The following is a 25,180-nucleotide window of genomic DNA, read 5'->3' as shown; positions in this document are numbered from 1 at the left end:
AACTACAAAACGATACAGAACAATGAAATAATACTACAAAAACATGCAAAACAACAGCAGAAAGACTTAACACAACCACAGAGGCAACCGTAGATGAGCAAAGAAATGGAAAGAAAGGCAAAACAACACCAAAAACACTCAAAATAGCCACAGTGACAAGCAAAAGATTTCAAAGCCACCACAAAGAGATACAAAACCACCACAATGACATGCAAAACAACAAAAAAAAAAGATGCGAATTGGCAAAATAACTCAAAACAATCACAAATTGACGCCAAACAAATTGGAAAGGGAGACAGAGCATCATCAAAAAGCCTTCAAAAATAACCACAAAGACAAAGTAAAAATAATCAAAACAACCCCAAACAGATCCGGCGGCACAGTGGTGTGGTGGTTAGCGCTGATGCTTCACAGCAAGAAGGGCGCCTTTCTGGGGCCTTTCTGTGTGGAGTTTGAGTTCTCCCTGTGCCTGCGTGGAGAAGACGTGCTCGTTCGGTTCATTGGTGATTCTAAATTGGCCGTAGGTGTGCATGTGACTGAATGGTTGTCTGTCTCTCTGTGTTAGCCCTGCGATAGACTGGCGACCTGTCCAGGGTGTACCCCGTATACTCCAGAGGACGAGCAGTTACAGAAAATGAATGAATGAATGTTTCAGTGCTGTAGATTTAACACTGCACTCTTCGGTCCTCTACATTTTAGTTGGGATTAGTTACTGGTCTGGCTGGTCTTTCCTGTCCCCTCAGCGCCCTCAGCAGGTCGGCTTCTTCAGATCATTTCCAGTGACGTGAAGGATCAAGGTTCGAGATAGAAGAATTTGGCAGCAGCTGCAGATCAGCTCTGATAGAGGAGGGGTTTTCTCCTGATCACTCGGTCCTGCTGCGTAAAAACTCTTCGTAGAAAAAGACACTAGTGGATGCCTGTGAAAGGCTGCCTGTGACTTTGATCTGAGAGTGAGGGATCTCTGCCAGCAACGTGTAGCTTTGTGCAGAGGGGCGCCGTGACCCGCAGCTAAGCATAATGATCCCCAGCGTTGCTATGTGCTCCCTTTCTGTCCGGAGCAAACTTTCCGCGGGTTTAAGGTTTTTACGCACAACTTGGACACTTCAGTCGGGATTCCCTGCAGCCGCTCGGTGAGTTGAGAGTGAAAAGTAAATTAAAGCAACGTTAAATCCAGAGCAAAATTAAAACTGCAATTAATACAATTCCCATTTTAACCACAAAAACAATCTCCAATCTATGAAAAATAACCTTTAAAAATAATAAACGTCACCAGTGTGTCATTCATTTTTGTTGGTTTAATTTTTCCTTATGTAACCAAAACCACTGTGTTTCCTTAAAGGGATCATATGTAATGACTTAAGTTTTTTTCGCTTCTGCAAAACAAATCCCCGTGTACGGTATTGCGCAATCTCGACTGTGGCTTTAATGAACGTTTGCAATTTCTGCTAAGTTTATTCGAAGCTTTAATTTAAGTATGGTAATGAAACTTTTTGGAAACGGCGGAAGGAGAGGAGACAAAGGAGACACTAAATGGATGTTGTTTGCAGTGTTTTGCGCCTTAAAAAAGAAACCATGGTCCACACATCTGACTGAGGTTTCGGGTTCGAATCCACCGGCCGACTGTGTCTGCCTGGGTTCTCTAATTGGTTATTCTAAATCAGCCTTAGATATGAATGTGAGTGTGAATGGTTGTCTGTCTCTCGGTGTTAGCCCTGTGATAGACTGGCGACCTGTCCAGGGTGTACCCCACTTCTCCCTCAGCTGGGATAGGCTCCAACCAACCCCAGCAAGACACAAGACACAAGACAAGCGGTTACAGAAGATGAATGAATTAATGTTTTACTGAACCACAGTACGTTCGCTTACATTACTTTTTAGTCTGCTTTCTTTTGCATTCTTAACATTGAACAGCAGCCTAAAGTCTGCTGGACTCTTATGTAGCCTACAGCAGCATAATATACCTTACTGTTAACCGGATGTCAACAACCAGGAAATAATAATATACTTGCAGCAATCAACAGTAACAAATGTAAATATGTAAATAATAACAAGGACTTAGCTGCATACCACATAGTGCAATAGAAAACTGTAGGTTATTTTATGCTCCTACGTTTTACATGGAAATGTAGCCTACTTAATGCCAATTTACGTTTTGCACTCAAAATGACCACTAACAGAAGCAACACATTTTAAAACTGTGAACAGCAATTTTTAAGTTATCTTGATAACACCAGTCATGCATAGGGTTTTTGTGTCAGTTAAATAGTTCGGATTGTTCTTGACATATACCTAGAGTTGTTTGTCATCACCATAGCAGTGAGAAAAAAAATGTCTAGAAGCATCTAGACTGAAAAATAAGGGGATCTAAGACAGAGCCTTGAGGTACTCCATTAAATCAAAATGGCCATAGCCCTGCTAGAACCAGTTTTCATGTGAATAATCTATTAAACTCTCATTTTTCCACATTCAAATCTCCCATTTGTTGCCTATAAAATTGCCTGAAAACATCTTCTAATTCTTGTCTCCCCTTCAGTGGCATCCATGTGGATTATCCGCCCATCACACCGACTCTCACGACCAGCTATGCCCATGGTACGTCGTCCGCATCGTTGCTCAACGCTACAGTAGGAGAGGTCCTGCAGAAGTCTGTGGAGCGCCAGCCTGACAGAGAGGCCGTGATTTTTCTACAAGATGGAATCCGGAAGACATTTGCAGAGTTTCACCAAGACGTGAGTCATCGCAACTTTGATGTTGCATAATTTATCATCATATTAGTTGAGTTCTTTCTGTACTGAACATCCAGCAGTGTTAAGGTCGGTTGAGATTAGACGCCAGTAGATTCTTGGAACATCAGGTCTCGTTACATAATAGGGCCTTCTGAGGATGATATTAAAGATTTATTTTTATTATCTTTACAACATTTGCAACTCACTCAACTGTAATGTTATTTGTGATCATAGATGGCTTATTGCCATTTGTTGTCAGAGCCCTTGTTATTGCTATGCAAGAGGAGCGCTTTGAGGTGTTTGATTTTCCGGCTGAAGCCCTGAGTACCAAAAAGAAACGATTGTTTTCTTATTCTTATTTTATTCTGTTGCTGTTCTATCTTTAGGTCATAGTGAATTTGGACTCTCTGAATTCAAACAAAAGCAAACAAAAGCAACCATAGAATGTGTCTATTTAGATATTCGTGCCTTAGTAAAGCTTGTTTAAATTGGGTTGTTTACCCAGTTTTCCCAACTCTTTCTAGAAAACACGCACACGAGTAATTTGGACCCACAGTCACAAAAGGCACAAATATATTTTCCTGTAAGTTTTGATAATCTTCTCCGCTGTATGTTACCTGAACCTTGGCTTTTACTCTACAACATATTTTCAATGTAAATGAAAAAATAATATATTTTTGTGCAGTTGTAATTTCTTCAGATCCGTTTGACCTGGTGCTTTCATGAAGATATTTACCACACTCAGGGCCTTGTTCAGACCTGAATTTTAATAATCCAATCACAAGTGACTGAAAAACAGAAACTATGTATGTGAACACACCCAGGACACAGTGAGGGCACATTTGACTGATCTTTAAACCGAAGGAAGGAATGAGGTCAAATGTGTCCGGCACTACATTTGGCGTTTGTTGGGCACATTTGACCTAATTCCTTTGGTTTCCACCTACTCAGCAGGGGTGATCTGTGTAAAAGGAGCTCCGCCTCCGCCTCCACAATGAAAACACAGTTTAATCAAAAGCTCTTTCTGTTACTTTAAACCAATGCTGAATACAAGAACCTTCATGTAGCCCGGTTGTAACCTGGGAGACAAAAATCAGGCCACAAACGCGACCGAAACCTTTTTACTAAACGCTTTGAAGTCAAGTCAAACAGAGTGAAAGCCCAAACTCCTTTCAGTATTTTGTGATGTCAAGTTAATGTAGGTATTCATTAGTCAGATAAGAACAGTTGCGAGTTACTGCAAATTCTTTTAACAACAAACAATCTTCTCTGAGTCACCTGTGTGTTCAGTCTATATCAGGAAATAAACTTCAACCCAGAACACGTGGAGCCAAAGTGTTGTTGACCCAAAATACAACACCCAGGTAGCAGCTGTTATTTAAATGATCTTTCATGATCTTTGGCAATTTATGCTGGCAAAGACATATCTCCTCTTCAGGGATGATTTATTTCATTTGGTTTTAAATGTAGGCTAGGCTATAAGAAACCCAAATGACAGTTAAAAATATGTGCATATGTGTTTCAAATTGGATGATTTTGATTGTTTTTATTCCTGATTCATTTGCCAATAATGCATCTACTGTGTCTTTGTTGGTTGTGCTGAACTCTGCTGAAGAAATGAAAAAAAAAAAAAAACCTGAGCTCCGTGCAGCTTTCTAAAAATTAGATTTTTAAATAAATCATTCTAAATTTTAGTTTTTAAGTAAAAAAAAAAAAGACACAAAACTATATTTTATTACGCCTAATAAAACATAATTAATTTCGTAATTAAATTTCCTTGAACAGAATAAAGTTCCTTGAACAGATCATCATTTATGCCACTGAGATGGGTTCTTGCATCCAAAATGTCTTTGCATAAGTATCCATACGTGCAGCTATCATGTTGTATGTGTTCGTGGGTCTGCAGGTGGAGCGGGCTGCAGCCGGCCTGCTGGCTCTCGGACTTCAGAAAGGAGACCGGCTTGGCATGTGGGGGCCAAACACTTATGAATGGGTCCTGCTCCAGTTTGCAACAGCCAAAGCTGGTATAATACTGGTGAGTCAAAGTTAAGGCTGTCATTTAAAATTCATGATTCTCAATACTGACAGTGATAAATCATTCCAATGAATATATTTCAGCTGGAACGATTACTGCCTATAGCCTGGAAGACAGACCAACTTCCACGGCCTACGATTTTTTTTGTGGCAGAAAGTTGGTCTGGAGTCTCTCCATTTGGAACTGATTATGCTCCGGCAAAGAACTGCTGAGCCAGTCAAATCGTTTAGGTGAATCTTTATGTGGTGATGGACAGAAGAGTAACAATGACAGAGTCATATACGTCATCTGAGAGCAGAGGAGCTGAATTTGTTTACAACAAACTGACTGCCGTCACAAAAAGAAGACGTTTAGAGTCCACTATTGCATCTGTCATAAAATTCACTGATGGCGAATAAGTTTAAAGATCGAACAGTTAAAATTGTTTAAAGGCATTTGTTCATGCACTTTGTCGCTCTGATTGGTTGGAGGACTATCCAGTAGCATTCAGAGGTATGTTTTCATGGCATTGGTTGAAACACGCCCCATATGACATCCAGATGTTAGTAGACTAATCTAGCTAGGTGTCCTTCTTACGTTTCGAGCTATTGCCATGTTAGCTTAAACAAGGTAATGTTAGCTTTCGTGAATGTTGTGACACAAGCAGCCATTAAAATTCTTAAACAAAATGAATCTTTAGTTTTCTTCTTATTGTTTTCCCTCAACAGGTGTGTGTGAACCCAGCGTACCAGCCGAAGGAGGTGGAGTATGCTTTAAGGAAGGTGAGTGATTTTACGGCCTAATTTTTAACTTTGTAACCCACGCAGCCTGTAAAACATTACTTTGAACCTTCTCTTTCCACAGGTCGGGTGCAAAGCTGTCGTGTGCCCTACACAGTTTAAGACTCAGAAGTACTGCAACATGCTGAGGCAGATCTGTCCAGAAATCGAGACATCCAGCCCTGGGGATCTAAAGAGTGCCAGGTATAGTTGCTGGTGTTATTGTCTGTAGTTTAAAGGTACAGACAACACCAAGCCGACACGGAGTCTGCCAAGTCTGACATTGGCCAGTTGATAAGCGACTGTTAGCCTAGTTTGTGTTAAATGTCCTGCACATTGGCACTAGTTGGACATGCATTCAGCATGCTGAATCTGTGGCGGACCAAGTTCGAAGAAGAGTTGTGGGAGGAAAACAAAACAGCAGAGTTCAAAGTCACACAGACTCCAAAATCCACAAATATTTTCCGAACAGCATGAACATATAGAATGAATAAACTGTATGGATAGGATAGCTCTGTACGACGGTTATGGTTTTTGGTTAGGTTTGACGAGTCTGAGCCTTTATGGTTTTGAATAAAACTGGTTAGAAACGGACAAATCTTTGTCTAATGTCTTTAAACACTAAATACCTGAAGGAACTTTGTGTTTACTGCTAATTAGCAAAATTTTATCATGCTGCTAACATACTAACCCTTACACCTGCTAAACATCTGAATGGCTGAGACAATAATTTCACAAGATGTTCTCAGTGTCTAATTCAGTTAATACTCCAACAGAAGTGGTTAAATAAAAATAGATGCTGAAGCCAATAAGCTACTAAAGTTCCCTTCATGTTGGACGTCTTGTTCAATCCACTGAATCGGAATTTTAAGTAAATAAACTGATTTCTCAAGAAAGTGCTTAAAGTCTTTAAGATGTCTGATTTCACCTCCTGACATTCATCTGTTCATGGAGGCTTTGACAGCTGCCAAACATTACAGCGCAAGTTAAAGCAGCCTGACCCACTTTATCTTTTGTTTGTTTTTCCCCCCCGTCAGTCTGCCAGACCTCCGTACTGTGATCGTTCTGGACAGTCGACAACCAGGAATGTTTCACTTTGAGGACTTGATGGAGGCCGGCAGCAGTCAGTACATGAAGCAGCTCCAGGATCTGCAGAAGAAACTTTCTTTTGATGACCCAATAAACATCCAGTTTACTTCGGTAATTTTTGCATAACCTCTGCAGAGTGGGAAATGGCAGGCTTCCAGCTAGATGTCCAGGAATGTTTAAACCCTTAATGAGAGAGAGAACATGTCTGCACAATGACCTAAATATGCGTTTTTCCTTGCATTCTTAACATTCCTCTGTTTAACTTTTTGTCAGTGTATCTGGTATCTGTTTTTAACCCATGTTAAATGATATATGATCTCTTCATTGAGCAAAAGGCCAAGTGGGGAAAGTACTACAAACAGAGTCTCTGTTTTCTATTAACTTTTTATTTTTATTTTGGTGAACACACAAGTTAATGATGCCATCTTGGGGAGCTTTTAATTTTTCTTATTGAGAAAATAATCTACTTTTGCAGATTAATTGATTAGGAAACCAACTCTTATGTCCAACAACTTTATTTGTGTAATACTTTTAATATTATATTATATGTATATACACATAATAGAATATTAATAAATTGAATGTAGTATTAGCAATTAAGCCAATAAAGTTGGCGCCAAATTTAAAGTCAGACTGAGCTTTTATTGCCCTTCTGATTGGTCTGCTAACCATCAACCAGAGGGCTCCTACCCTTTGTCAAGTCCAAGCTTGTATGATTGACTAAACAGATGCTAACATGGACTGTTAGAATTGACTCTTAGCATGGATTGTTAGAATTGACTTTTAGCATGGACTTATCAATGCTAGTTAGCACTAACTATTATCACTGACCTTTATCATTGACTATAGCATTTACTGATAACCCAACCTGCTGTTACTGTTGCTAGCTTAGACAAACAGTTGCAATGCAGGGGTACATTCCCATAGGGGAACATTGAAAAGCGGTAAATTCTTCAAAAATCTGGAAAAGGTACAGTCGAGAAGTGTCAGTACAGAGGAAAAAATAATCACACATAAAAAATGAAAACTGGTACAAAGACTAGTAATTTTTCCAATGTTTACCATAAGCATGTAGCTAACGTAAACTCTCTGGCCTCTATGCTACTTCTAGACTCAATTAACACAGGTTTCATAACATTTTCTATGGGAATGGACCTGTGAATGGCTATTGTTAATCTAACTCAACGTGTCTGTGAAGGCTTTGAGTTCCAGGTCATGGTATATTTAAAGAACAACAAAGCTGAAACAAAGTAACACCCAAATTCAAAACAAATTCCTCTGATAACAACTGATTATCTGGTTGTTAACACACTTTAGTCGTGTGAGTTTTAAGTGGTAAAAAAAAAACTACAGATGTACTGATGAGGTCATTTAGACCTGAGGAATCTCCCTTGAATGAAACATCTTTAAGAAACCAGTTTAGCTTTATAAACTAACAACATTAGGGATTTGACAAAGGATGGGATCCCTCTGTTTGAAGGCAAATGGTCAGTTAATATATGTCTTAAATTAGTTTGTGCTCATTTGTTAACAGGGCACTACTGGGTTTCCAAAGGGCGCCACCTTGACACATCACAACATTGTCAACAACGCCTACTTTGTTGGAAAGAGAGTGGGATTCTTGTGGAGGGTGAGTCATTTTATCACCACAGTGTTTTATTAATAATTTCTCATCAGACATGATCGATTTAGTTTTTGATATAATTGTGAATTAAACTAAATAAAGCATAGACTATATATAAGTCTATGGATGGTTGCAATACAGTTCATAAACCCCGCCCCCTGTGATGTTAGCAGACGGAACATGAGCCAAACCTTTAATACAGCCTTGTGGGCTTCTTTCATTTCATGTTGTTTTTTTTATCTTGTTGTTGCATGTTTAAGTGTTCATGTTTTGTTTTTAGTAGTTATTGATGCTACAATAACAGGAAGTGACGTCACAATGAAGGCTGTGATTGACAGCTGCCCTTGGAAATGTAGTGGCGTTTAGTAGTAGAGTTTTCTGTGGACTTTGGACCTACAGCTTTAACTTTACATAACTTTAACGGCCTCAAACCATCAAAATGTCAAACTGACCCATGAACTGATTATTGTTATCATGGACTGTTAGCATGGACTGGTAGGATGGCCTGATAGTACTGATTATTTTCAATGACTGGTAGTTTTGACTGTTAACATTGACTGTTACCACTGACTCTTACCAGCTGACTGAGCATTAGCGACTTCCAGTTGCACAGCTTTCCTTAACAACAGTTTTATCTCTTGATGTTTCCCTCCAGCCTCATGTTCGTCTCTGTCTGCCGGTGCCCATGTACCACTGCTTCGGCTCTGTGGGTGGAGGGATCTGTATGGCCGTTCACAGCATCTCCTTGATCTTCCCGTCTGCGGGCTATGATGGAAGGGCCAACTTAGCAGCTGTGGAGAGTGAAAAGTAAGAAATAAATCAACTTATGGTGGGAAAAGGGTCTCTCAGTGTGGCTCAGTGGTGGGCTGTCAGGGCCAGCAAAGTTTTCTCTGCTGGCCTCAACTTTTCATTAGAGCTTTTATCTAATCATATTTCAGCCATCATGTGTTGCCAGAGTCAAAGAAATCTACCTGGGCCTTCACAGTTAAAACTGCAGACGGATGAAGCTTGAAACACATTCCTTTAACCATTCACATTTCAAGTTCGTATTCTTATAGGCAGTTTACACTTCTGCAAGTTGAAGCAGAGGCTATGGTGGCGTCCTCCGATTGGAGTGTCGGAGAGCTTGTTGTGAGGAAAGGCCGCCTAATCCCGGAGCTAGCTAGCCTGACCAAGCCGGGTAAAGGGTGTGTCCGCCACCTTTAAGTCAGCAACTATGAGCGCTACCCTTTGGCTGACAGGCTCCAAGGAGGACTCTAAATTGTTTCTTATGTTCTGGCGAGTAAAACGAAATATACATAAAAGAAACATCTTTTATGGTGTGCAGCTGCAGTGAGCGAGAGGAGACTTTTTGTATTGTTCTCAGTGAGTTTCTTGCTTTAGCAATGACATCCATCTCGCCATATGAGATACCCGTCTACAATGCAACGCCCTGTTTTATTGTATACCCGTATGGTGTTGATAGTGGCATCATAGCGATCGTATTACGAGGTGTTCTGAATAACATTGGAGGGCATTGAAGGCCTAGGGGGAAAATGCACAGCCCGCCACTGGTGTGATAAATAAAGGATCTAGCTGTTGTTTGCTGTGTAAACTCGTATATTAAAGGCCAAAATAACTGCCAGATACTTAACAGTCATGCGCATAAAATTATTTGTGATCACTTCCTTAAAATCACTTGGTAGACATGAAGAAATCGTCTTGCGTCTCAACGGTAAACCGCTTGCTGGTGTTTTGTTGCTTGAGGATAAAGAGGCGCAAAACCTGTTTTTCAGTTTTCTTTTCTTCCTACTTTACAAAAACATTGGTGTGCCTATATGCTTTTTGTTGATGTGGAACAGGACACAGCTAGTGTGAAACGTGAGCACATTTTTATACAAGCCTTAACATGAAGGCTTAAGGACTGAATGCAGTGGTTGGTTTTTATCAATTCTGATATATTTCCTCTCCAACTCTCGACGGCTAAATGCAATGGTGGATTTTAAATAAATTATGCTGCCCCGTGGAACCTTTTCCACAGGCCAGCATAATTAATTTTTGTGATTTCTGTGTTCACGTTCAGTTAAATGAAAAACAAATGTTTAAAATAATTCATGTAATTTGTATAAATATTAATGGTTCAAACTGCCGAGAACTCAAATGGAGAAAACTAATTGAGGAGCAGCTCACAGAGAAACAATAGACACACTAATGGAAATAAACCAGAGAGAGTTATTGTTATTGTTGAAGTTTTATACTTATTTGCTTTAGGAAGAAAGAAAGAATGAAAGAAAAGAAAGGAAAAGTTGAAGGGAGGCTAGTAGGAATATTTAAAAGGTGGGGAAGGAGAAAAGAAAAAGAAAGAAAAAGGGAAGGAAGGATAGTAGGAATATTTAAAAGGGAAATGAAAGAAAGGAAGGAAGGAGGAAAAAAGAAAAATCATATTTACAAGGAAGGAAAAAGTAAAGAAGGGGAGAAAGGATAGTTTGAATGTTTTGAAAGGAAGGAAGGAAAGCATGTAATGAACAAAGGAAGGAATAAAAGAAAGTAAAGAAGGAAGTAAATGATGAAAAAAGAAAGAAGGGAAGGAGATGGAGGAAAAATGGAGGAAGAAATAAAAGAAGGAAGGGGAGGAGGAAAGAGACAAAGAAAGAATACTTAGAAGGAAGGAGGAAAGACAGAAAAATATTTAAAAGGAAGGAAAGAAAAAAGGAAGGAAGGGGAAGAAGGATAGTAGGAATTTTTGAAGGAAAGGACAAAGGGAAAGAATGGCAGGTTTGATAGCAGGAATATTTAAAAGGAAGGAAATGATGAAAAAGAGTGGAAGGAAAGCAAGAAAGGGTGGAATATTTAAAGGGGAGGAAAGAAGGACTTGAAGGGGAATAAAGAAGAATAATGTATAAAAGGAAGAGAAGGAAAGAATGAAAAAAGCAAGAAAGTAAAGAAGGTAAGAAAGGATAGTAGGACTATCTGAAGGATCAAAAGAAAGAATTACTTAAAAGGAATACAAGTAATAATAAGTCACATAATGTCACAGAAACAGGGAAATATATATGTGTATATATGTTTATAATAACGTCGTCGACTTTCCTCACTCAGGTGCACCTACCTCTATGGCACCCCCACCATGTTCGTCGACATGTTGAATCATCCAGATCGCTCTAAATTTGACTTGTCAACGTTGGAGGGAGGTGAGGAAAACCAAGGATATGTTAGAAGTGACTGGTAAATCACAAAAAACAAGCTGAAACAAGGACACCTGGACTTGTTGAGTTTCTTGAAGATGTCTTCACTTCTTAAAGATCGGTGGGGAGTTGGGGTTTAAATCAGAACATATGTTGGTGGTGCCCATCTGAAACTGGTGAAATCCTTAATGTCCTATTCAAACCCCATACTTCACACTCTTCAATACACTCTACAAGTCCACTTGTCCTCGTTTCAGTTTTGTTTTATGGATGCAATATGACCTGGACGACTGAGAACCTTTGCCCATAAGTGACCTATTTATTTTCTTGTACTAATGAGCTTTTTATTTTCGTGTTTTAGGCATCATGGCTGGTTCTCCATGTCCTCAGGAACTTGTGAAGCAGGTCGTGTCTGTGATGGGCATCGAGGAAATAACAGTGAGTTGATGACTAAAGTATCACAGCGAATGATTCCGCTTTCAAACACTAGGGGGAGGTACATCTTTAGAAAAGCATCCATTATATTTAAACAGCGTGATCCAAAGAAATAGACAAAAACAAAGCTTAATTTATATAAAAGGTTTATTGGATGTGAGAACTTGTTACCACTTCCAAAAGTCATGGAAATGTAAAGATGCTGAATATACATTAGAATATACATTAGCTTAAGTCTTCAAGAAAGAAATGGTTCATGTTTTTTTTTATTCTCTCAGTTTCTACATTCTCAACAGCAGCAAAAACAAACTCGGTCCAGTTTTATAGATCTTCTAGAAAGAAAGAAAGAAAGAGAACTTAATTCATCCACCTGTTCTGTGTTTTTTTTTTTTTTTTTTATCTTGTTTGGAGCCATCAGTGATTAACCATTTATAAGCTTAATGTAGTGGGTCTGTTCATGTTTTGTGGTATTTCAAGTTTGGTTTTAAAACCAGAAATAAAAACTGGAAAAACACCGCTCTCACAGACATGAATCATTACGACAGCTAGGGTCATGTTCAGGGTTCAGCACAAAATCTCAGAATGTTTCTAGCCAAAAATAACTGGTGCTTCTCCATATTCAGAAGACAAACACTCAGAGATAAATTCAGATGACATATCTTGTGTCTTAAAGTCTAAAATAACATCTGAATATTGTTCCAAATTCATGTCTTTGGTCCATTTTGACCAACAGAAATGCTTTTTATAGAGAGTTACAAAATCATCGACTGCTGTAAACAACAACTTCTTCTTCTTCTTCTCCTACAAAAACATCCGGTTTTATACGAGTTAAATAACTGCCGTTTTCTGGTTTAGTTCTCTTTCTGTCTTATTTTTTCATATTTTAAAAGACGAAAAGACGAAAGACAAATCTACCTGATTTTTAAAATGAAAATCAGTAACTTTTTTTTCATTCTGGGCCCTAAAACCAAACTTGACATACCAAAAAGTACACAGAACTGAAGCACCACTTTATGGTCGGTATTTTAAAGCTGCTGCCATCTTTTGTTATTATCAAAAAGTCATTGACAAGCCGACATAATTACCCATTAGCGTTTAGCAGCAAAGCTAAATTGCGTATTTCAGTTTGTTCTGCTACAAAAACCTATAAATTAAAAGAATAGTCTGACACTTTGGGGAAAAAAGAGCTTATCGTACTTACATTCTTATGAAGAGCTATCTGAGAATTTTGATACCTGAAGGGTACTGACTAGTATAAGACTCATAACCCGGAGTTTAACGGATTAAACAAGGTAAATAGTTAGCTGTAGTTAAGACTGGTATCAATTTTCTCACCAAACTCTTGTTAGCAAGGCTTTTTATTTCAGTTTATCTGGTTTCTAATGCACACTGAGACCCTGCAGCTTGTCTACTGCGTGTTTATTCAGCCTTCATTTATCCAAATGGATCCTTTCTTTTGGTGGTTACCTGCATCTGTCCTGCTTCCACTTCAGTCTGTATCTTTGTTATGAATGAATGAAACTGGTTCATATATGTTTGATAGACAGAGAGTGTGTATTCATGAACGTGTGACAACATGTGGCATATGAATAGATGGACAGTCTAAATCTGTTAGCACCTTAGCCGGTCACCTGGACAGGCTCCTTCTCTGTGTCTCCTGTGGAAGAAAAAGACACAAAGTCAGGAGCCAAATCAAACAGTCTGTCCTCCACATGGACGGGACCCTGTGACCTGGACTCGCTGTTCTGGACCCCAGGGCCAACGTGGAAAAGTTCAGACGGGGATAGACAGAAGAACAGAGTTCTGTGGTCAGGAAGAGAAAAGTGGAAAAACAAAATCACGCTACGCCAAGTCGGAGCTCCTCCCAAACCACGTTACACCCCACTGGTCAGTCCAGTGTCATATTGTATAGCTGAAAACCTCCCATCACACAGGAGGGACACAATCTGTGCCTCATGTGTTTACAAAAGTATTGAATTTAACTCTGCTTTATGTGGAGGTCAGAGATGTATTAGTATGTTTCTTTTTAGCCCATGTGTGTTCAAAATCTGTCTTTAGAGCTTTAAATAAAGGGTCCAACATCTTTGGAAAGAGTAGGGCTCGGTCACACCAAACCGTCATCAGATAACTACAAGCATCAAAATTTGCACTTGAACACACCACAAAGACTACAGTCAACAGCTAGCTAACTCTTCATACCAGCAGGTGGCAGTAGTCTGTATTCATCATTTAAAAGGGGAAAAAAGAAACGCTACTATTAGTTGGGACGCTAGGAAGAGCTACTATTATCTGAGAAGCTAGGAGGCTAGGAAGAGCTACTATTAGGCAGGAAGAGCTACTATTAGGCAGGATGAGCTACTGTTAGCTGGGAGGCTAGTAGGCTAGGAAGAGCTACTATTAGCTGGGAGGCTAGGAAGCTCGACAAGCTCCTTAATCATGCTATTCAGCCGGTCTACAGTTTATTCATCCTGAATGATCATGTTGTTGTGGAAATATTTAAATGTTCAGATGAAGATGTAAAACGAACACAAAATAAAGAAATGGCATTGTCCTAGATCTTTTTTTTAAAGGAGGAACGATCAAAAGATAATGATAAAGTGTCCACATACACTTAAATACCTCTACACATATCCAATCAACACTGAGGTGCAGTATAAACTCTGACGTGTTCTCCATCCTCTGTCTTGTGGTTCTGCTCTCGTTGAAAGACGCAGACTGCGCATTATGTTCATCTAACCGTCTATAGATTGACTAAAATGTCAGAAAATTAAGGAAAATGCAAACAGCTGAATCTCCGTTAAATGTCTGAACAGTTAAAGCGCCCAAAAGTGTTGAGTTTACAATCACAGAAACCTGAAAAACTATCTTGCTTAAAAGATTACTAAATGCTCAATTATGTTAGCTGTAGCGTGGGTTTGTGATTATTACAGATCCAATGAGATATATATATATATATATATATATATATATATATATATATATGTATATTTTTTTGCCCCCAGCCAAGAAATAGTTCTACATGTAATTATCATAAAACCATACATTGATGCTTTGACACTTTTGTTCTTGTGCAGATTGGACAAATAAGAGATTTAAAACAATGAGACTTATTTACACATGTATGATTGCGTATTTTTCTCCATGCTTATGACCTGTTCAGAGGTGTATACCTGTACAAGGCTCATTGCCGTGATCCCTTTTTGGGTTTCTTCGCCTTCGTTCTACAGCCACTGAAGCCGTTGCTGTCTCGGACCTGCTTGCCTTTCTGCGAAGGTGGCGATGCGCACACTGCGTCTGGACGGTTGCGGCTGTCCATCCACCTGTTGCGGCTGTCCATCCACCTGTGAGCAGAAACCAAAGACATAAGCAGCAGGAAGGAGCGTTTGTTCGGGCTGTTTAGAGACATTGCTTCCGTGTTTCGCTGGATCTCTTACTTTCGCAGTGGAGCCAGCTGGCATGTGCAGCTCCATGGGTTGTTGGTGAGCGTGAGGTTGGTGATGGTGCCGTACTCTATGCTTCTGGGAAGGGACTTCAGCTTGTTGTTGTCCAGGTGAAGCGTCTTGATGGCCGTCACACCGATGAACGCACCCTCAGAGAACTAGGAACGGGCAGAGACAAACAACCAATTAATCTACTTTGTCGTTAAAAACCTGGGCACACCTCTAGCAGCCATCCTTGCGTCGGTCAGCAGACGGATGCAGACCGTGGGAATCTCGCCAGTGTTTCTCTGGCATGAAAGCCTCCTCTCATCCTTCCTCCTGTTCCATTACTTATGTAAACACTGGCAGTCAGTGGCCTCTTTCTTACCCTTCTGCTTCATATACATCTGCAAGGGTGCTAAAAGCTTCAGAGAGGTGTGAGATGAGCCGACCTACGTCAAGTTTTGTCTCTTCCAACAGGAAGGGCGAGCTGAGCTTTAGAGGCTGTTTTATGTGAGGAGTCTGGAGGAGATGAGGCTGTTTGGAAATTTCCACTGCAGAGCGAAAAGTAGCTGAAGGTCTGGGGTTTTGAAGCAGTGGAAGATGGATGACTTCCAGCAGGGCCCGAGGTGTTTTCGCTCTTTTCTGTCGTCTTCCTCTTCGGGCCGTTCCACTGCCAGGAGGGTTCGCAAAGGGCCCGATTGTGCATTCACCCGGGGCGATGGCAAGCTAAAAATACTCCTCTTCATGCGCCGTGGAACACCCTGCCTCTGTTTACCAGTCTCCTAACCCATCCTGACCTGTTTACAAGACCCTCGCAGCCAAAGCAGAAAACACACCTCGCTGAAAATAACATTTGTGTAATAATTAGACTCAGACATGCTTGGCGAAGGTCCAGCAAACAAAAACAACCTAAAAATACCTGTGCTTGGCTGGAAAACGGCTTAATCTGGCCGGGCCGTGTGTGCTGCGCTCGCCGCCTTCCTGCTGCTTCCACCTGGCGCTCACACAGTCCCAGCGTGAGAAGCTTGTTATTTCACAGTTTCCCCCTCTGGGATGCCTCCATGCTTTGGCAGAGGTACAGTCAAATATTGGATTAACCTCAAGCATGAGACAAATGTCCACTCAGGAATGTCTGAACGGCAGTGTGGTCCAGCAGAGAGCTTCTACTGTACGTGTTCACGCTGCAGCAGATGTGCATGAGCAGATAGATGTCTACAGGCTGCTGTGAAAACATCTGCCTCACGTCTTCAGGCTCCACTGATGAAAAAACTGAAGCGTTAAAGGGTTGGTTCGCCCAATTAAAAAAGAAAACATATCGCCTCACTTACCACAGACAGCTTCTGCATAGTCTGCTCTCAATTACGATAAATGATATTACAGGTTCGTACTTGAGCACAGATTTAAACTTGTTGAAGAAAAATTTAGAGGTGTGCTGTTTAACGAAACTCAAGATGCAGAAACCTATAAATGCATTTAATTCACCTGAATCGTCACTGACTAACAGACTCATCTTGTTTCAACTCTTATATCTTGTTGAGATGTAAAAAACAGAAAACATTTTTATCGAGTTTTGCTTGTTTTGTAGACGATGCTGCACTGTTTTCCACAGCCCACGGCATTTTCCCTTTCCATGTGTGCTGGAACACAGAGTTTAATTCCAGTAAAAATTACATAGATAAAGTAATAAGTGCATAGAGAGAAAAAAAAAGAGAAAAATCAAAAAAATATTTTAGTCAGAAAGTGCCACTAACAAAATTTAAAACTTGTAGCCAGTAGAAATCTAGTGACCATTTAGCTCTTTCTATAAAACCTGCACGGTTATTTAATCTCATTCAGCCAGAACTTTTAGTTCTTTTAAACCTTTTTGTTCGACTATATAGCCTTTTTTTTTTTTTTTGGCTCACCTGGGGATCTCCTTTTACAGTTGAAGAGAGATGCTGCCTGTTTCAGCATGTAGGCATCCCGTAATTGTAGATGGGTTGTAACATGATTACTTGGGATGATTGTTGAACTGACTTGTGTCAAGAACATATAAACATTCATAATCAACTGTTTAGTCATGCAGACACTGTTTAGCATCATTGTCTGCATGACTCAAGTCTCCCTTAAACTAATTAGCATTTAATATTTTCCACAAGCAGTTTAACAAAGCCAGTGAATGTGGAGAAAAACCCACCTTCTCCAGACCCATGTTGTCCAAGTGTAGTTTCTCCATGTAGCGCCCAAAGCTCTGGAAGGCATTGTCTGGGATGGTCTTCATGGGGTTCCCCCCCAGCTTGAGCTCCTCCACCACCCGCAGTTTGCTCATGGCCACGCTGGGATAAGTGGACATCTTGTTCAAGTCCAGGTGAAGTACAGCGAGGTTCTCCACGTCGTCCAGAGAGCCCGGCTGCAGCGTCGTCAGCTCGTTTGCGGTCATGTGCAGCCAGCGCAGGTCTTTGGCGCCCGCGAAGGTTCCAGCCCGCAGCTCCCGCAGCTTGTTATTGTTGAGCTGCAGAGTAAAGAGGTTGATCATGGGGGAGAAGATGCCCTTCGACAGGTCGCTGATCTGGTTCCCTTGTAAGTAGAGGTAGGTGAGCTCGACGAGATCCTCAAAGGCGCCAGGCTTGATGCTGTTGATCTCGTTGTGCGACAGGTAGAGGTAGGCGAGCTTCTTCAACCCCTTGAAGGCCTGGGAACCGATCTCTCGCAGCCTGCAGTGCTGCATGTGCAGAGAGATGAGGCCCTTGCTTTCGCTGAAGGCCCCTGTGGGGATGCTGCCCAGGTTGTTGTTCTGCAGGTTCAGAGATCGAGTGGCCTCCGACACACGCGGGATCTTCTTGAGCCCGACGTTGTCACAGATGACGTGCTGGAGGTCACCGTGGCAGTGGCATAGGTGCGGGCACTGGGTCGGGGCCCCCTGCACTGCGGGGCCCAGGACCAGGAGGCAGGTTCCCAGCAACAACCAGCTCACACAACGCATCCTGGACACAAGCCGACTCTGCGTCCTACAAGCAGAGAGGAACGGCGAAGAAGAAAAGGTTGAGCCGTGTGTTTGTGTTTGTGCTGAGCTAGAGGAGTGAAAAGGTGAGCGGCCAAGCAGAGGTGGGGAGAGACATTCACTTTGAGAGGAGGATGGCCAGTGAACAGAACACACAGCACTATTTATAACATTTACTTGAGGGAAAAAAAAAAGGAAAATGAGGAGGGCTTGTCGGGGTGTTGGAGCAAGAGGTCTGGAAGAGGAAGTCGTGTCTGTGAGAATTTAACCCTACAGGAGCAGGAAGCCAACCACTAATTTTCTCTACTGTTGCCTTCTGAGTGTGAGCTCTCTGCAGGATGCACATGCCCAGACAAATAATATAAACTTAGTGCCAGTCTTTGCTGCAACATCTGAGCATCTTCCAGGTGAATGCTTGACAACGTGGCATGAGGTCAGGTTGTCTCTTTACACGCTCCCAGAGACCTCTATTGTTTTTAGTCTGCGGTGGCAGGAAAAGGAGCCACTCCTGTGCAGCTGTTTTATAACCTATAATAGTCTCCAGATGGCTGGCAAGGAGTGAGATGCTGTTTTAAGTCAGAACAATTGGAAAAGGATACCTCCATCATCACAGGAGTGAAAGTTTTAGATGCCACTTTACATTCCTGTGTGCATTCCTTCTTTTCCCTGGTGTTATGTAACTTGCGTGAAAAGTGGCTTATTTTTTTAAAAGCCTGTTGCTGGCTCAGATCAGAGGATGGTTTGGCTTCAGGTGGCTGCATTTATAAGATGGATGGACCCACCCAGGAAAAATGGAATCTAGAGTTTACTCAACAAATCTGACATTTTATTGGGAATATCGTCTCCTCCCTGATTTTTCCAGGTGAAAGTTCTCACCATAACCTCCTAAAATGTGAGACATGGAGATTTATTAAGTCTGTGGATAAATCTTTTCTTTAGTATTTTGCTTTTTTATTTTATTGCTTTTTAATTTTCATTTCAGGGAAGTCGAGATGTGTTTTGAGTAAATGATTTCTCCTTCAAAACAGAGGTGAAAATAATAATTAAAAAAAAAGCTTTGTTCAAAGGCGATGATAGGCTGTTTGCTGGTGACACCCTGTCTGTGAATGCTAGAAGCCTAGTATTTGCTGTGTGTCCTGCATCGTTGGCAGTAGTTGGACTTCTGTTGGCAGCTTTTCAGACAATTCTTGATGTTCCTTGGCGGGAAAAGGCTTTGAGAGAGATCAATCTGATTGGCTGATCAGATTTTGCATTAAAATCTGACCTGGTCAATCCGATTGCTACTTGTTCGCGTTCACAGCTCGCGTTAAAATGCGTCTCAACATGCGTTCTGAGCCAGCACTTGAGATCTGATCTCAATTTCACTGTATGTAAATAAAAGCCAACATAAATTATGGAGCAGCAGAATATTACAACAGCTGTTGTCTCTAATGGATCTCTACCTACTGCCGGATCAGAACCATGAACAGCTTGTTGTATATGTGAGTCATGACTTGGGGAGATGATGTTTATTGTAGAACAAGCTGTGAAGTATCTCTCTCACTTCAAAGCACACAGTTATTATTTATTTATTGATCTCCACCCTGATGTCAACTAGCTAAACGCTGAAAACTTCCATAGCTACGCAGCTACGCACATAATTTACGCTGTACAGGTAACACTTACTGAGCTCTGATTGAGAGAGTAAATCAAAGATGCTGTATTCAGTGTTTTATGTGTGGCTCGGCCCTCACCAGCACACATCATGCTGTTTGTGTGAATGACAGGTTGGATATGGCACCACAGAGAACAGCCCCGTGACGTACTGCGGCTCACCGTTGGACAACACGGAGAGGAAGGCTGAGACGGTCGGCTTCATCATGGACCACTTGGAGGTAATTAAACATTACATTAAACTATTCACTGAGCAATTAAAGTAAGAATGAGTTTGGCAAATAAATTAATTCTGAGGCACTCACAAGGAATATAAATTAAAAAGCCTTTATTTAAACTTGGCTATCCATTAAAAATGCCAACATGTTTCGGCCTCTGTGGCCTTCTTCAGGGCAAATTCAAAATGGCAGTCTGTAGACTGCATGCTGTATATCTGCATGTGGTCACATGACCTAGAAGCACAGGTGCTCATCTGCCCAGGTGTCGCCTGTCAGAGAGCAATTACAACAAGTTGCTTTAAATAAGACAAGTCACATTTTCAATATTTTACCACTTCTCACATCAAGATAGTTTAAAATATCAATATAAATAGATACATATTGCAACAAGTTACTTTACCAAAGACAAATTACAGAAAAAGGTTACATTGTGGAAAAGGTTTAAATTCATTTCATGATCTGATAAATATGTGCAATAACACATTCCACATCACAATACACTTTGAAATATCAATATACTGTAGATAGATACATGTAGCAAAACATTGATATGTGCATATAGTCATTTACAAAAACGGAGACAGATCCAATTCTAAGTTTAGGCCAGGGTATTGATTAGCTTTTAGAGTATAAATCCAAAAGGATTCTCTCTGCAACAGTTTTTTTAGTCTATCCCCCCCTCTTGGTGATATTTTAACATGTTCTATCCCAAAGATTTTTAGAGTGTCGCTACTTCCATGGTTCGCCTCTTTGTAATGTAGAGCTATAGGGTATTGGTGGTTGCTTGTTCTTATAGCATATTTGTGCTCTGCTAATCTTTCTTTAAGCTTACGCTTAGTTCTTCCAATATAAAAACAGCCACAAGGGCATTCAAGTCTATACACAACGAATGAGGTATTACAATTAATAAATGAGTGTATACTGTATTCACGATTTGATGTCACATCTTCAAAAGTGTTGGTCTTAACCATATTGTTACAGTGATTACAGTTTCCACACTTATAGTTACCTCTTTTTTTGTCTAGCCAGGTTTTGTTCTGTACAGGAGGCATATAGCTTTTTACAAGACTATCTTTTAGAGTGAATGAGTTTGGCTTGAGTTTTTAGCAGATATCTAACTAGATAATCTTGTAGCAGCATGTTGAAGAGGTTCAGCTCTTTGTCTGAGCTCATTAAGATGAGGGAGACATAGACTGTTTATAAAGATTGATGACGTGTCCAACTTGTCCCACAGTAAAAAAGAGAAAATAATAAGAAGCCAAAATAGCCAAAATATCAGAGAAACAGACGACGCCATCTTTTCTGGTGTTGTGTTTTTAGCTTACTGATTAAGCTAGCCTTCGCTCTGCTTTATCACTTTGAAAATGTGTTGGAACATTTTGGAAGAGCAGCTTTCCATCCTGACATACACTCTTCTTGTAGCATCAAACAACTCATAACATGATGATGGTTTATCTCCTACACTGCAACAAGCCACCGGCAGAGATTCAGATATTGACCAAACAGCAAGAGGCTAAACAATTAAGCTAACACAGAAGTACCAAAAACTGCAGTTCCAGTAATGACCACTAGAGTGAGTCATTCCTCATAGACGTGTTAATATGTTCAACTTTCCAGCCTGGTACAAAAACAGTTTTGGTCTATTTAGCTAACTTCCCCATTCATAGCAATTGTATGGGGATATTTTTTTATAGAACTGAGATGTTTAAATTACAAAAAGGCTTAAAGTTATGTAGAGTTAAGGCTGCTTTGAGTGACAAGTGGGTGTTGCCACAGGTTGCTAGCCGTCTTTATTCTCAGCTCCAGTCATGCTCCACCTCTTTGAACATTTTTTAACTTGCTGGGAATTAAGCAGAGTCAGTCAAGATGGCGACGGCCGCAGACACCCCACTGAGCTTCAAAACCGCTCCTTAGAAAACACATGGGTGACGTCACTGAGGTTTTTGGCATCTTGCTAGCTATCTGTCTAGAAGTTTTGTAGATACTCCACCTTTTTGACATTTTTTTTTAATTAGCTGGGAGCTGGTTAGAGACGGCTGGAGACCCCACACTCTGAGCTTCAAAACTTTTCATCGAGGATTCATCCATCTTTATATCAGTCTGTGATGCCAAACAAAATACAAATGGACAATTACAGCCGACATATCTGCACAAACCACGAGCCTTGGCGCATTGTTGAATACATGCGCCAAAGAATTCAGACTATGCAGTTTTAAAAGAATAAAAATCTGCTCCACAGGCTAAAATAGTGAGCCCTGCCACTGGAGAGGTCGTACCTTTGGGAGTGAAAGGGGAGCTCTTGATCAGAGGATACTGCGTGATGCTGGAGTACTGGGCCGACAAAGCTAAAACAGAAGAGGCCATCACTAAAGAGGGCTGGTACAAAACAGGGTGAGTGGAAGTGATTAAGTGCAGCATCTCTGAAAATACAAGGCTGGTGTTTATTTTTCCATCCGTCGTTTTCTTTTTAAAATCCAGAGACATCGCCAAAATGGATGAGTATGGCTACTGCCGCATCGAAGGCAGGATAAAAGACATGATCATCAGAGGAGGGGAGAACATTTACCCGGCTGAGATTGAACAGTTTCTGCACACCCACCCTAAAGTGAAGGAGGCGCAGGTGAGTTCCAACTATGACTGAACAATGCCCCCTGTGGCCACAAGTGGTAATTACAGGAAAACAAATCGAGATGAGATGCACTTTTAGAGTTTTTGTTATATAAAATATTAAAAACAAAATCAAGATAACTATTAAAGCCTCATCAGTATCACTTCAAAGCAGCTTTTTAATAAAAAAATTAAACTTTATGTCGTCAAAATCCAACTGGATGTTCATTTTAGAGGATAGTAGTAGTTTGTAGTGCTGTTAAACGGGATTGAATTAAAAGTGTTTCTGTTATTTAGCCTTGGCCACTGACAAATATGTCTAAATCACAAAAGTAGAAGTAGTAAATAAATGACCTCATCCACAATATTAATATTGTGGGTGAGATGGAACAGTTTAAAGTTTTCTTTTTAAATCCGACTGGAAGCAGCTGGGTAAAGCAGAGTGTAAGTTACTACTTGTAAGTTCAACTATTTAATTAGAATAAATTTGCTTTAGCATCATATTTAATTGGTGAAAATAATAGAAATGGATTTAACCTGGCAATGTTTACTTTCTAAAAAAAATCTTACCTACACCACATGAATCCCTGAAGCATAAAGTTTATCTCGTTTAATACTCCTAGTTTTAAATGTGCCTAGATGTTTAATTCTCCTATCTGCAGCATCTCCTCTTCATTTTTTCCATGAAGTCTTTCCGACTGTGTTTGTATTTCTGTTCGTGCAACAAATGCAGTGATGCTTCACGTGTGTCACTGTTTTCCAGGTGGTTGGAGTCGAGGATCCGCGTATGGGCGAGGAGGTGTGCGCCTGCATCAGACTGGTCGACGGACAGGACTGCACTGCAGAAGAGATCATAGCTTTCTGCAACGGCCAGGTGGAGCACGCTCCGTGTAATGTTTTATAACGAGGCCGGAATGAACGACTGCTAAGAATCTTTTTATACCTCCTTGCAGATCGCTCACTTCAAGATCCCTCGCTACGTGCTCTTTGTCACCAGCTACCCACTCACCATTACTGGAAAGGTAATTTCTAGAATCATGAGCCCCAAAAAAAGCAGAATGTTGTTCAGATATCTTTAAGGTTTATTAGGACGTCACGCATTCAGAGCGAGAGACAGATTAGCAGCTGCTGTAATAGTCTGTGAGGGCGAAGTCCAGCGCAGGAACTTCAACTCTGGTTCTTGTGTTTCTCTCATGGGACGCATTTAATGTAATTTACTGTAGACATGAACAGGCCTTCCCTGAGTGCCCTCAGACAGGATAGGAAGGGCAGCCATTAGTTCGTCTGCACGCACTCTGAACGGCAGCAGAGCTCCGATCAGATAAAACCACACCCTTAACTTACGACTCTTGGGATGTGGATCACGTACAATCTGTAAATATCGCAGAAAAACATCCAAATATCTGCTCATTATTAATTAAAGTCATCACCTTGTCAAATTAAAAGTAATTATTAGTTTCAGACCTACACTTTAATTTATAGCTAAAATTGGTTTATTAAACTTTCTCAAATTTAAGATGAGAAATTGAAATAACCAGCTTATTTAGTGAATGGAAAATATAAAAGAAATTATAATTACATAAGAATTAGTAAACAGTAGGCTAAACCTAACATCTATAAATCTGATTCTAGACACAGCTAAACAAGAAACAACCGCTGCTGAAATAGATTTTTATGGATTTGTTGTGGGGTATTTATTTTTAAACGCTGACAGTTGAAGTCTTAATTCAATGTCACAAATCATCTCCCTTTATTTTCTCAGATTCAGAAGAACAAACTGCGCGAGGTGGCCGAGAAGCAGCTGAAGGAGGGGAAATGAAAGGCTGCACTTGTGTGTTCAAGGAGTATCTTGTCTTATTTTATCTTACCTTAGAGTAATAACAAGAGACGGAGCTTTCTGTGGGCATGTGATGGCCACATAGGAAGCCTCAAGATTGTCTGAGTCCTCCTGTAACTAACAGTTAAGAAATCACAATGAAAAGACCAAATAAGGGTTTTTAAACTAACAAGAATTGTGGTTTAATTTCCTAAACATACCATCCTCATGATCTAAATATTCACTAGAGCAACTAATGTGCGTTGATTCGCCACAAAAAACAGACCCTAACAAATATGACGGTGCCCAGATGTTTGAGGAGGAGGTTATTAATATTGAAAAAATTCAATATTTACATCTGTACGGGGAACCAGTGGGTTTTGGGTTGAGCACCACACGCGTATAATAAAGACTGATGAATGTGAAGCTGCTTTTGGGCTTTTTGTGAACAATAATGTAAACCTAACAGACACAGGAACCTCTTGTGCGGCTGCTGTAAGTGAAAAACTTTTTAACAATGCTGAACCTCTCAATACTTTTTATCCTGCAGAAAGCTATAAAAATGTTTTTATACCAAACTGAAATAAACTTTTATCCACATTAGTAAAACCAGGTGTGGGTGTGTCTCTCTTTACAGGAAGAATGAAGGATGT

General features: G+C 40.5%; 2 protein-coding genes across 2 annotated transcripts; one reads left to right on the top strand and one right to left on the bottom strand.

Moving 5' to 3' along the window:
- Positions 1-619: 619 nt before the first annotated feature.
- Positions 620-25,134, top strand: acsf2 (acyl-CoA synthetase family member 2). The gene is made up of 16 exons (XM_084568032.1): positions 620-1,130; positions 2,534-2,729; positions 4,633-4,761; positions 5,469-5,522; positions 5,605-5,723; positions 6,557-6,719; positions 8,143-8,238; positions 8,888-9,039; positions 11,311-11,402; positions 11,758-11,834; positions 20,000-20,107; positions 22,344-22,495; positions 22,583-22,724; positions 23,475-23,585; positions 23,665-23,733; positions 24,474-25,134. Exons 1-16 carry the CDS (start codon positions 1,018-1,020, stop codon positions 24,528-24,530), a joined length of 1,830 nt encoding a protein of 609 aa, XP_084424158.1. The 5' UTR covers positions 620-1,017; the 3' UTR covers positions 24,531-25,134.
- chad (chondroadherin) lies at positions 11,961-19,975 on the bottom strand. The gene is made up of 4 exons (XM_084568033.1): positions 17,430-19,975; positions 15,266-15,429; positions 15,002-15,172; positions 11,961-13,488 (listed from the first exon to the last, which is right to left on the bottom strand). The coding sequence occupies exons 1-3, from the start codon at positions 18,213-18,215 to the stop codon at positions 15,013-15,015; spliced, it is 1,110 nt and encodes a 369-aa protein (XP_084424159.1). The 5' UTR covers positions 18,216-19,975; the 3' UTR covers positions 11,961-13,488; positions 15,002-15,012.
- Positions 25,135-25,180: the final 46 nt, after the last annotated feature.

This window comes from Chelon labrosus, assembly GCF_963514085.1.
Source record: "Chelon labrosus genome assembly, chromosome: 19".
Classification (NCBI taxonomy): Eukaryota; Metazoa; Chordata; class Actinopteri; order Mugiliformes; family Mugilidae; genus Chelon; species Chelon labrosus.
The sequence above is the reverse complement of the archived record's forward strand: the minus strand, read 5'-3'. Positions and strand labels throughout refer to the sequence as shown.

Coding starts and splice junctions, on each gene's coding strand:
- acsf2 (XM_084568032.1), top strand. CDS start 1,018: ATGATCCCCAGCGTTGCTATGTGCTCCCTTTCTGTCCGGAGCAAACTT. Junction 20,108..22,343: donor TCATCATGGACCACTTGGAG/GTAATTAAACAT, acceptor TCTGCTCCACAG/GCTAAAATAGTGAGCCCTGC. Junction 22,725..23,474: donor CTAAAGTGAAGGAGGCGCAG/GTGAGTTCCAAC, acceptor ACTGTTTTCCAG/GTGGTTGGAGTCGAGGATCC.
- chad (XM_084568033.1), bottom strand. CDS start 18,215: ATGCGTTGTGTGAGCTGGTTGTTGCTGGGAACCTGCCTCCTGGTCCTG. Junction 15,430..17,429: donor ACAACATGGGTCTGGAGAAG/GTGGGTTTTTCT, acceptor GCCCGTTCCTAG/TTCTCTGAGGGTGCGTTCAT. Junction 15,173..15,265: donor CAGCTGGCTCCACTGCGAAA/GTAAGAGATCCA, acceptor TTCTGCTCACAG/GTGGATGGACAGCCGCAACA.